Here is a 14,333-nt window from a genome sequence, read left to right on the forward strand (position 1 = left end):
CTTGCTGTGGATGTGCTGTGTCTTGCGACACTGCTTCTGATCCAGGGCAGTGGACAAGGTGCAGGGATGACCCGTCATCCAGGAGGTGCTAAGATAAGAGGGAGGGTGGAGGGGTGTGGAGTGTATTCAGGGATGGAGTGGGTGGGAATGATTTTATGCCTTTTCCTTTTTGGCTACCTCCCTAGTAAGGGGGAAAAAGCCTTGGTATATGTATGTTTCTCCATCTAGGATTTCCATTCCTTTCATGATTCTATAAATAGTCAGTAGATCTCTTCATTCTCTTCTTTGTTCCAGAGTTGGTAGTTCCAGTTTGGACAATCTTTGTTCGTATGTTAATTTGGAGAGAGTTGGTGCCAATGTTGTCATTGCTCTTTGTATTCTTTCTCATACATACATACACATACATATACCAAAAGCTTTTTTCACCCTTACAAGGGAGGTAGCCAAAAAACAAAAGCATAAAAACCAGTCCCACCTAATCCATCCCTATCACACTCCACCCTCTTCCACCCTCTCCCCTCCCTCTTATCTTGGCACCTTCTGGATGACGGGTTATCCCTGCATCTTGTCCACTGCCCTGGGTCAGAAGCAGTGTCATAAGACACAGCACATCCACAGCAAGGCCGCTTCATTAAATTGTTGACCCCCCTCTCCGTCCCCTCATGCAGAAAAGGAGAAGATGGGGAGAAATCCCTTCGGGCTGTGTCAAATTTTTCTCACACATACTCCCTCTCCCCCCAACCCCTACCCATTCCACCTCATGGATCACAACATCATCCATATACAACCATTCTCCATTCACCCCTGTCTTCTGTCCTCTCCCGTCCTTCCTCAACAGACATTCCCTTCCTCCCCAAAGCCCCTTTTACCCCATCCATCCATCTCATCCTAGGCTGCCCCCTCATGTTCACTCCTTCCACATCTGCCTTCCACACCTCTTTTACTAGTCTTTCTTCACTCATTCTTTCCATGTGTTCAAACCATCCCAATACTCTTTCATCAACCCTATCTCCCAACTCCCTTACCCCTATTATCCTCGTCACCTCCTCATTTCTCACTCTATCCAGCCTAGTAACCACCTATCATACTTCTCAGACACCTCATCTCAAACACATTCAAACTCCTTCTCTCTTCCTCTCTTATGTTCCATGTATCTGCTCCATACAGTGCTGTTGGCACAATCACTCCTTCATATAATCTCCTCTTAGCATCCATTACCAAATGTATGTTTCTCATTACACTTTTTAATCCACCAAGGCATTTACTCGCTTCTCTCAATCTACATTCTACCTCCACTTCCACTCCTCCCTTTCCTGTCACATTTGCACCCAAGTCTCTAAAACTATCCACTTCCTCCAGTCTCTCGCCCGTAATACTCATTTCCAGTCTGCTGCTACTTTCACTCCTTGTACATCTCATCACCTTATTTTACCCACATTTATTTTCAACTTTCTTCTTTCACACACAAACTCTGTCACTAACTTCCTCAATCACTCCTCTGATCCTGCCACAAGCGCAGTGTTGTCTGCAAACAACAGCTGGCTTATCTCCTACTTTTCTCCATTTTCTTTAACCATCTCCAATCCCTGACCCACTACCCTTGCATTTACCTCTTGCACCACCCCAACCATGTATAAGTTGAACAGCCAGGACAACATAACACATCCCTGATGATGCCTCACCTTTACCTCAAACCACTCACTCTCTCCATTTCTAATCCTGACACATGCTCTACTACTCTCATAAAAATTCTAATTTCTTTATATTCTTTTTAGTACTGGGTGTCCATAGGTTGCTGCATACTCCAGTTTTGGTCTCATTAGTGTAACTAATATTTTTTAAAATTATTTCCTCATCCAAGTAGTCAAATGTCACTTTCATTGACCTTAATAGTTTGAAGGTTTCTCCGACTATTTTATTGATGTGTTTGTCCGGTGTTATGTCTTTGCTGATTATTACTCCAAGGTCTCTTTCTGAGTTCACTTTTTTTACTTCTTCACCAGTTTTATAATTTCTTGATATTCTATTTTTTCTTTTTCCAAACTCCATTATACTACACTTCTTGATATTGAAGTTTACTTCCCACTTTTGAGTCCATTTCCAGATTTTGTCTAGGTCTAACTGTAATGATTCACAATCCCCCTCTGCTCTTACTTTCTTTAGTATTTTTGCGTCATCTGCGAAAAATCATATAACACTCCACTCCTTCATTCATGTCATTTAAATATATATATATATATATATATATATATATATATATATGTATATATATATATATATATATATATATATATATATATATATATATATATATATATATATATATATATATATATATATATATATATATATGTGTGTGTGTGTAAGTAACCACAAGGAAAAGTAAACTAACGAAGCAGAGCGCTTTCGTATAATTACATCTTCAGTGCAGATACAAAGAAGGAATTATAAGATGAAGAAACAAGGTACATAATATATGACATAGTGAAGAGGGCATTCGGAGAGGTAGTGGAAGAAGTACACGTGACGGACGTTTGGGCCGTCCTGGTAGCCAACAAGTATGGGACGTTTGGGCCATCCTGGTAACCAACAAGTATGGGACAACTGCTCATAATTTATATTACAATTTAAACAATTTTGAAATTTCATGAGAAATAAAACTATCTAATTTGTACAAACCTTGATGAAGATTAACATTTATCCCCTTACTAGATTTGATCAAACTGCATTCAATTAAATTTCTTTCTGTTATGTTGTTGTATGTGATGACTTTAGCGTTATCCCAGTCAACTGGGTGGTTAATATGGTTCATGTGGTTGAATATACCGCTAGATTGGTTTCCCTCTCTAACGTATTTCTTGTGTTGATTGATTCGTGTTGTGAGTGTTTTAGCAGTCTGACCAACATAAAACTGATTACATGATTTGCAAGGTATTTTGTACCCACACCCTTTATCACTATTGACAGAATTATTTATGAGCAGTTGTCTTACAGTGTTCTTATTATTAAAAACTACATTAATGTTAAATTTACGTAATATATTAGGAATATTTTGCAGGTTCTCTTGGTACGGTAAAATTAGCAAGTTATTCATATTGAAAGTTTGAGTTGACCTAAGGTTATAAAATGTCCTTTTAGCACGATTGTAAGCTTTGTCAAGAACATGTGTGGGGTATTGTAGCTTAGTACCAATGTCGTAAATACATCTTATTTCATCATCGATGTACTCTGGGCTGCAAATGCGTAGGGCCCTGAGGTACATCGACGAAAAAACAGATATCTTTACGCCATCAGGGTGTGAGGAATAATAGTGTATATATGAACAAACATTGGTTGGTTTGCGATATACACTAAACTTCATCTAACAGCATTAACATTGGTAAAGCTTTTTGTAATTTAAAATGTGATAAAGATCTGCCTATAGATGATGTTAATATATGTAAAGGTATTGTTTATGGTGCTTTAGCTAATCAGGTACCTCCCAGCTCTCCTGAATGTTTTATCACTGCTATTAATTCTCTCAAAAAGGATAGTAATTTACATATCACAAAAGCTGATAAATCAAACGCTGTAGTAATTATGAACAAAAATGATTATTTAAACAAAATGGATGTACTACTTAAAGATCAAGATACTTATGTCAACTTTTAAAGAATCCTACTGAATTAGTGAATAGCCATTTCAATAAGAAGATAAAAGAATTGTTAAGTGGAAATAGTGAACTAATCAAAAAGTTTATTTCTATCAGCCCTCCTTTGCCTTACATGTATGGTCTAATTAAGACACATAAACCAAATTACCCGGTAAGACCAATCGTTTCTTCAATAGGTTCAGCTTCATACAAACTTTCGAAATGGTTGGTAACAATTCTTAGTCCACTAGTTGGAACTATTTCCACTTCACATGTTAAGAACAGTTTGGACCTCATTAACAAACTAAGTGAGGTAAAACCAGATTATGAATTTAAATTGGTAAGTTATGATATTGTTAGTTTGTTTACGAAAGTTCCTTTGGATGACCTTTTAATCTATCTAAAAGAAGAGTTAAATAAGCATGATTTACCATTACCTTCAGGCACCTTAATTAAACTGATCAAATTGTGTGTTAAAGATTGCAAATTCCAATTTAATGATAAATTCTATTCTCAGAAATTTGGAATGAGCATGGGTAATCCTCTCTCCCCCGTATTGAGTAACTTATATATGGAGTTTTTTGAAACCAAAATTTTAAGTAAGATCATTCCCCCCAACATTACATGGATGCGGTACATTGATGACATCCTATGTCTGTGGCCCATTCAAGATAATGTAAATGATTTTTTATGTAAGCTTAATAATTTGGTCAGTTCCATTAAGTTCACGGTGGAGATAGAGAATGAAGGTATTTTGCCTTTCCTTGATTGTAATATCTACCGCCGTGAAAGTGAGTTGAAGCTCTGCTTCGTTAGTTTACTTTTCCTAGTGGTTACTTACGCATTTGTGAACACACGCTCCTAGTGTTTTTATTGCATATATATATATATATATATATATATATATATATATATATATATATATATATATATATATATATATATATATATATATATATATGGCAAACATGATTGGAGCCAATACTGAACCTTGTGGGACACCACTTATCATTTCTTCCCAATTCGAGTATTTGTCTCTAATTACTACCCTCATTTTTCTCCCAGTCAGGAAGTCTTCCATCTATTCCAATAATTTTCCTTTGATACCACCTATTGATTCTATTTTTCTTATTAGTTTTTTGTGTGGTACTTTATCAAATGCTTTTTGTAGGTCTAGAAAGGCACAGTCTGCCCATCCATCCCTTTATTGTATTATTTCTATTAGTCTCGAATAGAAGCAGATCAGGTTTGTTGTACAGTTGCTGTGTCACTAGATTATATTAATAGGAAGAGGGAGCTGCCATTTGGCAACGTTGCTTACTTGAAAAGGTGGAGTAAATGCTGTTGAACTCAACAGGTAGAGGTCATGGACCTGGTCAAGATGGATATGAGAGTGTTGAATGGTTGTGAAGGTGGGGGTAAGAGAAGCATTTCTTTCTTACATCTATCTTGCAGGACCACAAGTATTGCATACACATCATTGATCCCAACATATATAATATACCATGGTTTTTTTCCCCCTTACAAGGGAGGTAACCAAAAACAAAGGCATAAAATCCACTCCCACCCATTCCATCCCCATATACTCCACTCCCATCCACCCCCCTTCCTCCCTCTTATCTTGGGTCATCCCTGCATCTCACCCACTGCCCTGGGTCAGAAGCAGTGTCGCAAGACACAGAACATCCACAGCAAGGCTGCTTCATTTAATCGATGACCCCCCTCTCTGTCCCCTCATGCAGAAATAGAGAAGGTGGGGAGAAATCTAGATTAACAGATGGAGACAAAGATTCAGGATGATGGGGTTGATTGGTTTGTGAAATGCATGGCAGGGAGATTGGTTTCTCTCCATCGTATAGGACCATCACAAACAGGTTCCATATAGATGTAAACACACCATAAACATGCACTCACTTGTTCACTCACAAGATGAATTGCTCACATAACCCCTTCGATACGATGACGCCTGCATAGGCGTCATGAGGAGCAAGTGGGTACGCGAGGATGCCGATGTCAGCGTCTTGATTATATATATTGTAGTTGTACCTGCGCGACCCCCATACTCTGTAAACTGGCTTCATCATATTTTCTATGGTTATCAAAATTCATGGGTGAAAGAGAACGAGCAATACAGTGGTAACTTTATTTTTATAATGCGAGTATTATGACGCAACATCGCACGTCTGGCAGCTAATGCTGCCCGCGAGATTTTGGCCCGGAGTGAAGGGGTTAAACATTCACTAGCTGACACATATTCAAATATGATTGATTGAATTAATAATGTATGTATTTGATTATAGTACAGTTGGATAATTTTCTTCTCCTACAGAGTGCTTTCTATTCTCCAGGCAAGTTTATTCAGTATAACATGTTTAATCACCACTTCTTTGATGGGGAGGATGCTAAACAAGTCTACCTAGAGTTCATCTCAGAGGGGGAGAGTAAGTATTCATTGATCTATTTATTATTCTTAGGTTTAATCTTATGTGTATTTACCTAACTATAGTATATAGGAAAGAGTTTTTACAAGAGGAGTAGAGCTTGTGTTAGAATCAGAAATGGAGAGAGTGAGTGGTTTGAGGTAAAGGTGGGACTTCGCCAGGGGTGTCTTATGTCACCTTGGCTGTTCAGTTTATACATGGATGGAGTGGTGCAAGAGGTAAATGCAAGGGTAATGGGTTGGGGATTGGAGATGGTTAAAGAAAATGGAGAAAAGTGGGAGATAAGTCAGTTGTTGTTTGCTGATGACACTGTGCTTGAAGCAGGATAAAAAGAGGGGTTGAGGAAGTTAGTGACAGTTTGGGAAGGTGTGCGAAAGGAGGAAGTTGAAGATAAATGTGGATAAAAGTAAGGTGATGAGATTTACAAGGGGAGAAAGTGGCAGCAGACTGGAAGTGAGTATTAAGGGTAAGAGACTGGAGGAAGAGGATAGTTTTAGATACTTGGGTGTGAATATGGCAGGAAAGGGAGGAGTGGGGGTGGAGGTAGAATGCAGATTGAAAGAAGCAAGTAAATGTCTTGGTGGATTAAAAAGTGTAAAGAGAAAATAAACATTTGGGAATGGATGCTAAAAGGAGATTGTATGAAGGAGTGATTGTGTTGACAGCATTGTATAGGGGCAGAAATATGGAATATAAGAGAGAAGGAGTTTGAATGTGTTTGAGATGAGGTGCCTGAGAAGTATGATAGGATTGATGGAAGAGTATTGGAATGGCTTGGACACATGGAAAGAATGAGTGAAGAAAAATTAGTAAAAGAGGTGTGGAAGGCAGAGGTAGAGGGAACGAATTTGAAGGGATGACTGAGGGTAAGATGGGTAAAGGGGATGTTGACTAAGAGGGGAATGTCTGTTGAGCAAGGAAGGGAGGAGGCAGGCAAAAGGGATGAGTGGAGAGTGGTTGTGTATAGATGATACTCTTATGCAATGAAGGGATTGGTGAATGGGTAGGGGGTGCTTCTGTGTGAATGATATTTTGACACAGCTCAAAGGGATTTCTCCCCGTCTTCTCTTTTTCTGCATGAGGGGATGGAGAGGGGGGTTTGCTGATTAAGTGAAGTGGTCTTGCTGTGGATGTACTGTGTCTTGCAACACTGCTTCTGATCCAGGGCAGTGGGAAGGATACAGGGATGACCTATCATCCATGAAGAGCTAAGATAAGAGGGAGGAAAGGGAGGTGGATAGGAGCGGAATGGGTGGGAGTGGATGCATGCCTTTAACTTGGCAATCTCCTTTATAAGGGGAAAAAGCTCTTGGTATGTAGATAGATTGATGAAGGTGGAAAAAGAAGTCACTGGTCTAGTTCCGAGTTTCTGAGTTTATTCCTGACTGGTTTTGCTCTATGCTTCTTCAGAGGAACTAGACCCATGACTTCTTTCTCCACCTTCATCAACTTGTCACAATGCACCAGCATAAATAGATTGTTTTTTATTTTATAGTTTGCTAATTCCTCTGCCATGGTGATGTATACTTTGTAGATTTTATTCAGATGAGGGGTGGTATAATAATAATCTATTACCTTGAGTTTCACTGACTAGAAATACACAGCCTCACAGTGGTCATTAGTCCATGGGGCTTCCTCTAGATCTCTTTTAGAAGAGTTGTTGAGCTGTTGTCTATGTTGTGTTTGTAAGTGATCAAAATAGAGAGGTTAATTCAAGATAGAATGATTAACAGAAATGAGCTCATCCATAGGATACAAGTTACAAAATTAGTGTTTATAATGTTAATGCAATGAAGTGGAATATTTTAGGTAATAGTAGAAAGTAGAGATATATGTGAAGGGAGTGAAAGAAGTAAGGGTTTTCCTCTTCCTGGCTACCTTGCTTTATATGTAATGGCTGATCAAATAAAAAAAATAAAATTCTGAAGTTGTATTTAGTGCTCTGCATCTCATTTCTTGTTTTTTATACTTCAGATCTTGTCATGGTCACAGATCCCCCATTTGGTGGTCGCTTGGAATTACTCGCTGAAACCCTGAGCAGCATTCAGAATGATTGGAGGAACCAGAACAAGAAAGAGGAAAGCAGTATTCTTCCAAGTTGGTCCACTGATTTATTGTCAAAATAATAATGTTTGTGATTCTGAAATATATATTTAGGATAGGATGCATGAAAGGACTAGAAGACAGATGGGATTAAGAGAGTAGAACAGGCCAACCTGATATGGAGTGCTAATCTGATGAGAATAGATAAAAGCAAATATGCTCAGGTGATGCACAAATCATTGGTTTTAAAGAATATTTAGTATTTTGTTGTTGGTTATCAATACTTATCTTTACGTGGTGTTGGGAGTGAGAGCAATTATTGTATTTGATTTTGAATTCACATATGGTTTAGGTTGAACTATATGATCATTTAGGTTATTCCAGAAGTTGATGCATCTTCATGGAAAACCATTTTTCTTGATATCATTTAGACATGTAGTTTTTTTTTTTATTTGTTTCTATGACATGACTTTCCTGTCCCAGACCAAAAGATATCTGTCAGTTTCATCTCCTTTCTGTGAACTGAACACTGTCATGAGATCACCTTTTTCTGTTTTTGTCAATGATAGTAGGTCCCATTCACTTAATCTTTCTTTGTACATTTTATAAGAACATAAAAATGAAGGAGATTGCAAGAGACCATAAGTTCTATACTAGGCAGTTCCATCTCCATTACCACCTATCATCCTCATCCATAAAGTTATCTAATCTAACCTTCTCTTAAAAAAAAAAAAAAAAAAAAAATAGCTACTGGTTTCTGCGTTCTCTCAATCTTGTGTATGTCCTTCACTTTATATGAAGGACATACACATTCTGATTTAGGGCTGATCAAGCATTCAGTTAACTTTGTTTTCAACTTGTCCATGTAATGAGAAATCAGTAGTCTGTATGTTTTATCCATGATTTTGCTGATGTCTTTGTCAGGTGATGGGGTATTCATTACCAACACTTCCAAGTATTTCTCTTCTGTTGCCTTTGTAATTGATTGTTTTTCCATTGAATAATTCATTGGTCATCTTTTTTGAGATTTTATCTATTTCCAGTTTTTTCATTTTTTTGGTGTTCATTTTCCATTCATACATACATATACCAAGGCTTTTTCCCCCTTACCAGGGAGGTAGCCAAAAAGGACAAGGCATAAAATCATTCCCACCCATTCCATCCCCGAAAACACTCCACACCCCTCCACCCTCCCTCCCATCTTAGCACCTCCTAGATGATGGGTCATCCCTGCACCCTGTCCACTGCCCTGGGTCAGAAGCAGTGTCGCAGGACACAGCACATCCACAGCAAGGCCGCTTCATTAAATCGGTGACCCCCCCTCTCCGTCCCCCCATATAAATGAGAGGACGGGGAGAAATCCCTTTGGGCTGCGTCAACATTTTTGCTCACACACACTACCTCACCCCCCATTCCCCCGTCCATTCCACCTCGTGCATCACAACATCATCCATATACAACCATTCTCCATTCACCCCTGTCTTCTGTCCTCTCCCGTCCTTCCTCAACAGACATTCCCCTCTTCCCCAAAGCCCCCTTCACCCCATCCATCCATCTCATCCTAGGATGTCCCTTCATGTTCACTCCCTCCACATCTGCCTTCCATACCTCCTTTACTAGTCTTTCTTCACTCATTCTTTCCATGTGTCCAAACCATCCTAATACTCTTTCATCAACCCTATCTCCCACTCCTCCCAGCTCCCTTTCCGCCCCTGTTCTCCTCCTTACCTCCTCATTTCTCACTCTATCAAGCCTAGTAACCCCCATCATACTTCTCAGACACTTCATCTCAAACACATTCAAATTCCTTCTCTCTTATGTTCCATGTTTCTGCTCCATACAGTGCTGTTGGCACAATCACTCCTTCATACAGTCTCCTCTTAGCATCCATTCCCAAATTTCTATTCCTCATTACACTTTTTAAACCACCAAGGCATTTACTCGCTTCTCTCAATCTACATTCTACCTCCACCTTCAGTCCACCTTTTCCTGCCACATTTGCACCCAAATATCTAAAACTATCCACTTCTTCCAGTTGCTCTCCCTTAAGTATTCCCACTTGGATCGTAAGAGGTGAGAATAAAGGGACGGGGATTGGGACTAGGCATCCTTCTCCTTGTAGCCCCACAGGGGAGATTCCTAAAAGCAAAGGCAGAGGCATTTTCCATTCATGGCTTCATGTATATGTGCTGTCTAGATATTTTTGTAACAATTTGGAACCTCCTTCATCTTTAATATTTCTTTTTGTCTTCTATCTATCTATATACCAAGGAGTTCTTTCCCTTTGTAAGGGAGGTAGCCAGTCAAGACACACACCCACTCCCACCCATTCCATCCATGCACCTCTCTTTATTTCCCTCTCATCTTAGCTCCTTGTAGATGAAAGGTCATCCCTGTCTCCTACCCGTTGCCTGGGTTAGAAGCAAATACATCCACAGTACATCCACAGCAGGGCCACTTCATTTACATGGCAACCCTCCCTCCTTGTTCCCTCATGTGGAAAATAGAGAAGATGGGGGAGAAATCACTTTGTGCTGGATCAAAATATCATACATATACAACCATTCTCCATTCACCCCTATCCACTGCCTACTCCCTTGCTCAGCAGACATCTCTTACTCAAAGCCTCTTTCATCCCATCTATCCATCTCATCCTTGATGTTTCCCTCAAGTTCACTCCATCCACCTCTGTTTTTTACACATTTTTTGATAATCTTTCCTCACTTGTTCTTTCCACGTGCCCAAACCTTCCCAGTAATCTTTCTTCAGCCCTATCTGCCAGCTCCTTTTCCAACCTCCCTACCCTCCTCACCTCTTCATTTCTCACTCTATTCAACCTTGCAACCCCTATCATACTTCTCAGACAGTTCATCTCAAACACAATTAAACTTCTCCCCTCTGCCTCTCTTAAACTCCAAGTCTCTGCACCATACAGTGCCATAGGCACAATCACCCCTTCATATAATCTTCTCTTTGCATCTATTCCCAGATGTCAGTATCTTATAACTCTTTTCAATCCCCCAAGACATTTATTTGCTTCTCTCAATCTACAGTTTACTTCCACCCCCACTCTTACATTTCCTGCCACATGCAACTTCAAATATTTAAAACTATCCACTTCCTCCAGCCTCTTTTCTTTAAGACTTCCAAATTGCTGACATCCTCTCCCCTTGTACATCTCATCACCTTTTTTACCCACATTTACCTTCAATTTTCTCCTATTGCATAGCTTCCCAAACTTCACCACTGAATGCCTTAATCCTTCCTTTAACTCTGCCACAAGCACAGTGTTGTATGCAAACAACAACTGGCTCACCTCCCTCTTCTCTCCACAATCTCTAACCATCTCCAATCCCCTGTCCATTACCCTCACATTTACCTCCTGTACCACCCCATCTATGTACACATTGAACAACCATGGCGACATGATATACCCCTGATACAGCCCCACCTATACCACAGACCATGCTCTTTCCATTTCCAGTTCTAATACTGGCTCTATTACTAGTATAAAAACTCTTGACTGCCCTCATCAGCTTTCCCCCAATACCATATATCTGCAGTATCTCTCACAGTGCCTTCCTGTTTACCCTGTCATAAGCCTTTTCTAAATCCATAAAGGCCTTGCTGTGGATGTGCTGTGTCTTGCGACACTGCTTCTGACCCAGGGCAGTGGACAAGGTGCAGGGATGACACGTCATCCAGGAGGTGCTAAGATAAGAGGGAGGGTGGAGGGGTGTGGAGTGTATTCAGGATGGAATGGGTGGGAATGATTTTATGCCTTTTCCTTTTTGGCTACCTCCCTAGTAAGGGGAAAAAAGCCTTGGTATTTATATGTATAAAGGCCCAAACCACATCCTTACCTTTCGCCAAAACCTTCTCACAAATCTATCTTACCACAAAGATTTGATGGATGCATCATCTACCTTTCCTAAACCCATACTGCTCCTCCCCAATTATTCCTTCTGTTGCTCTATTTATCCCCTCAATTAAAACCCTCCCATAAGCCTTTCCAACTATGCTTCACAAACTGATCCCTCTAAAACAGCTACAATCACATTTGCTTCCTTTTCCTTTGTAAAGTGGAACTATACAGGCATTCTTCCATTCCTCTGGCATTCTACCCTCCCTTAGACACACATTAGATAACCACACTAGCCAATCCATAATAACTGTACCTCTCTTTTTAGCCACTCTGCATGACACTCATCTGACGTAGGTGCCATACTAGCTCTTGTCATTTTCAAAGGTCCTTTTACCTCATTTTTTCTTATATCTCTTCCATTTCCTCTCCCATTACTGTGATTTTCTTAGTGCCTCCCACTACCACAGTCAATTAATCCCAATCCTCCTCCACATTCATCAACTTTCTAAAATGCTATACCCATTTTCCTATTACTGCTTGTAGATTTACTAAGTGGAAAACTGCAGCTTCACAGTCATAGGAGGAATTTCTTGATTGGGCTGATATCTGGGGTAGTTAGATGGAGTCAAGGGAACAAATTGTAAATGATGTTGGAATAGCTTAGAAATTTATATGGCCCAAGCAAAAATCATAAATTAATTCAAAACTTGGTATAATTGTTTGGGAAAAAGAGATAGAATCTCATGACTTTAGCTCCTTTTCTATATTTCACAATTAGGTAAATTAAAACTACAATTAGGTAGATTAAAACAATACCCTGTAAATTAAAACTACAATTAGGTAAATTAAAACAACCCCCCCTGGGGTATTGGCTGCATGTTATTGTGGGGATAAAGGCTGCTAAGTAGCATGCAGCTGATACTTTAGGGTCTATATGGGGTGACCCTATGGACCAGAGCCACAGACTGTTTTGTCTGTGGTAGAGGAAATCTCTATTCATAGAGAAATAATGATTATTATACTGTGTCCTTCTGTTATGCTGTTCCCCCACCCCTTGTTACTGTCCTGTACCATTTTTCTGAATATTGATTTTCTCATTTCGCTGAACCCTGTGGTGGGGGAAAAGAATACTGCCACCAATTGTTTCCACTCGAGTCATATGATGCAACAAAAAAGGGACAGAGATAGGACTAAGCATCCTTCTCCCTGTAGCCCCAAAGGGGGTATTCCTAAAAAAAAGTAAAGGCGTGAGAGTGTATGGGAGGACTTTTGCAACCAGTACCCTAAGGTTTGGGTCTTTTAATGTGTGTGGATGTGGTACAGATGAGAGTAAAAGGGAAGAGATAGGCAGTATGTTTGTGAGGAGAAAGATGGATGTGTTGGCATTGAGTGAATCTAAGTTGAAAGAGAGGGGCGAGTTTGAGTTTGGGAGTGTAGTTGGGAGGATCTCGAGTGAAGAGAGGATGAGGGAGAGAAATGGTGAGTAAGTGAAAAGATATGTAAGTGTGTGGTGGAGTGGAAGGAGGTTTCTCCAAGGTTAATGTGGATGAAGTTGAAACTGGGAAGGGAGATGTATTTACTTAGTTGTATTTACCTAGTTGTATCTTATGGGAAAGGGGAGCTAAGCTCGTGGTGTCCCATCTTTGTATCTCTCCATATCCAATTACAAAGGATTACAAAGGCGGAGCATGCCGACAGGAGACCTTTTGGTCCATACTCTAGGTCGGATGCGAAAAACAAATCATAATAATAATAAAATAATAAATAAAAACTATAATAATGTAAATAACCAATAAAATACATAAATAAATGCATAGGTATAGTTAAATAATAAACAAACAGGTAAATAGTAAATAATAATAAATTAACATATAACTAATAATAAATGAAAATCAGACAGACAAATGATAACAAAACAAAAACAAATAATATAAAATAAATTATAATCATTACAGCATCTTGCTTAGGTGTTTATCTAAATGATTCTTAAAGCTTCGAACTGAACTACATTGCACTACCTGTGCAGGAAATTTATTCCATTCATTAACTACACGGTTGGCAAAGTTGTTTCTACCTACTTCCAAATTGAATCTATTTCCGGACAGTTTGAGACCATTGTTTCTTGTCTGATTCTCATTCAATGTGAACATTTTGTCACTTTTGCTGTTGTCAATTCCCTTTAGAATTTTAAAGACCTGTATCAAGTCACCTCTGAGTCTACGCTTTTTTAGGGAAAACAGATTCATATGTTTTAGTCGATTTTCGTATGATTTATTTTTGATATTTGGAATCAGTTTTGTGGCTCGCCGTTGTACTTTTTCTAGTCTGTCAATGTCTTTAATGAGATTCGGTG

The 14,333-nt window shown here is 39.3% G+C and overlaps 1 protein-coding gene across 3 annotated transcripts in view; it reads left to right on the forward strand.

Moving 5' to 3' along the window:
* The window catches only part of LOC143036702 (rRNA N(6)-adenosine-methyltransferase ZCCHC4), a 40,491-nt gene that overhangs the window by 11,776 nt on the left and 14,382 nt on the right, over positions 1 to 14,333 (forward strand). For all 3 annotated transcript variants that reach the window (XM_076204327.1, XM_076204325.1, XM_076204326.1), the window contains 2 exons: positions 5,961 to 6,072; positions 8,047 to 8,169. In XM_076204327.1, the coding sequence (XP_076060442.1) occupies positions 5,961 to 6,072; positions 8,047 to 8,169 (235 nt within the window). The remainder of the gene's footprint in view (positions 1 to 5,960; positions 6,073 to 8,046; positions 8,170 to 14,333) is intronic.

The sequence above is a fragment of the Oratosquilla oratoria genome, chromosome 21, assembly GCF_046742065.1.
Source record: "Oratosquilla oratoria isolate Oo_2021 chromosome 21, ASM4674206v1, whole genome shotgun sequence".
In the NCBI taxonomy this organism is placed as follows: Eukaryota; Metazoa; Arthropoda; class Malacostraca; order Stomatopoda; family Squillidae; genus Oratosquilla; species Oratosquilla oratoria.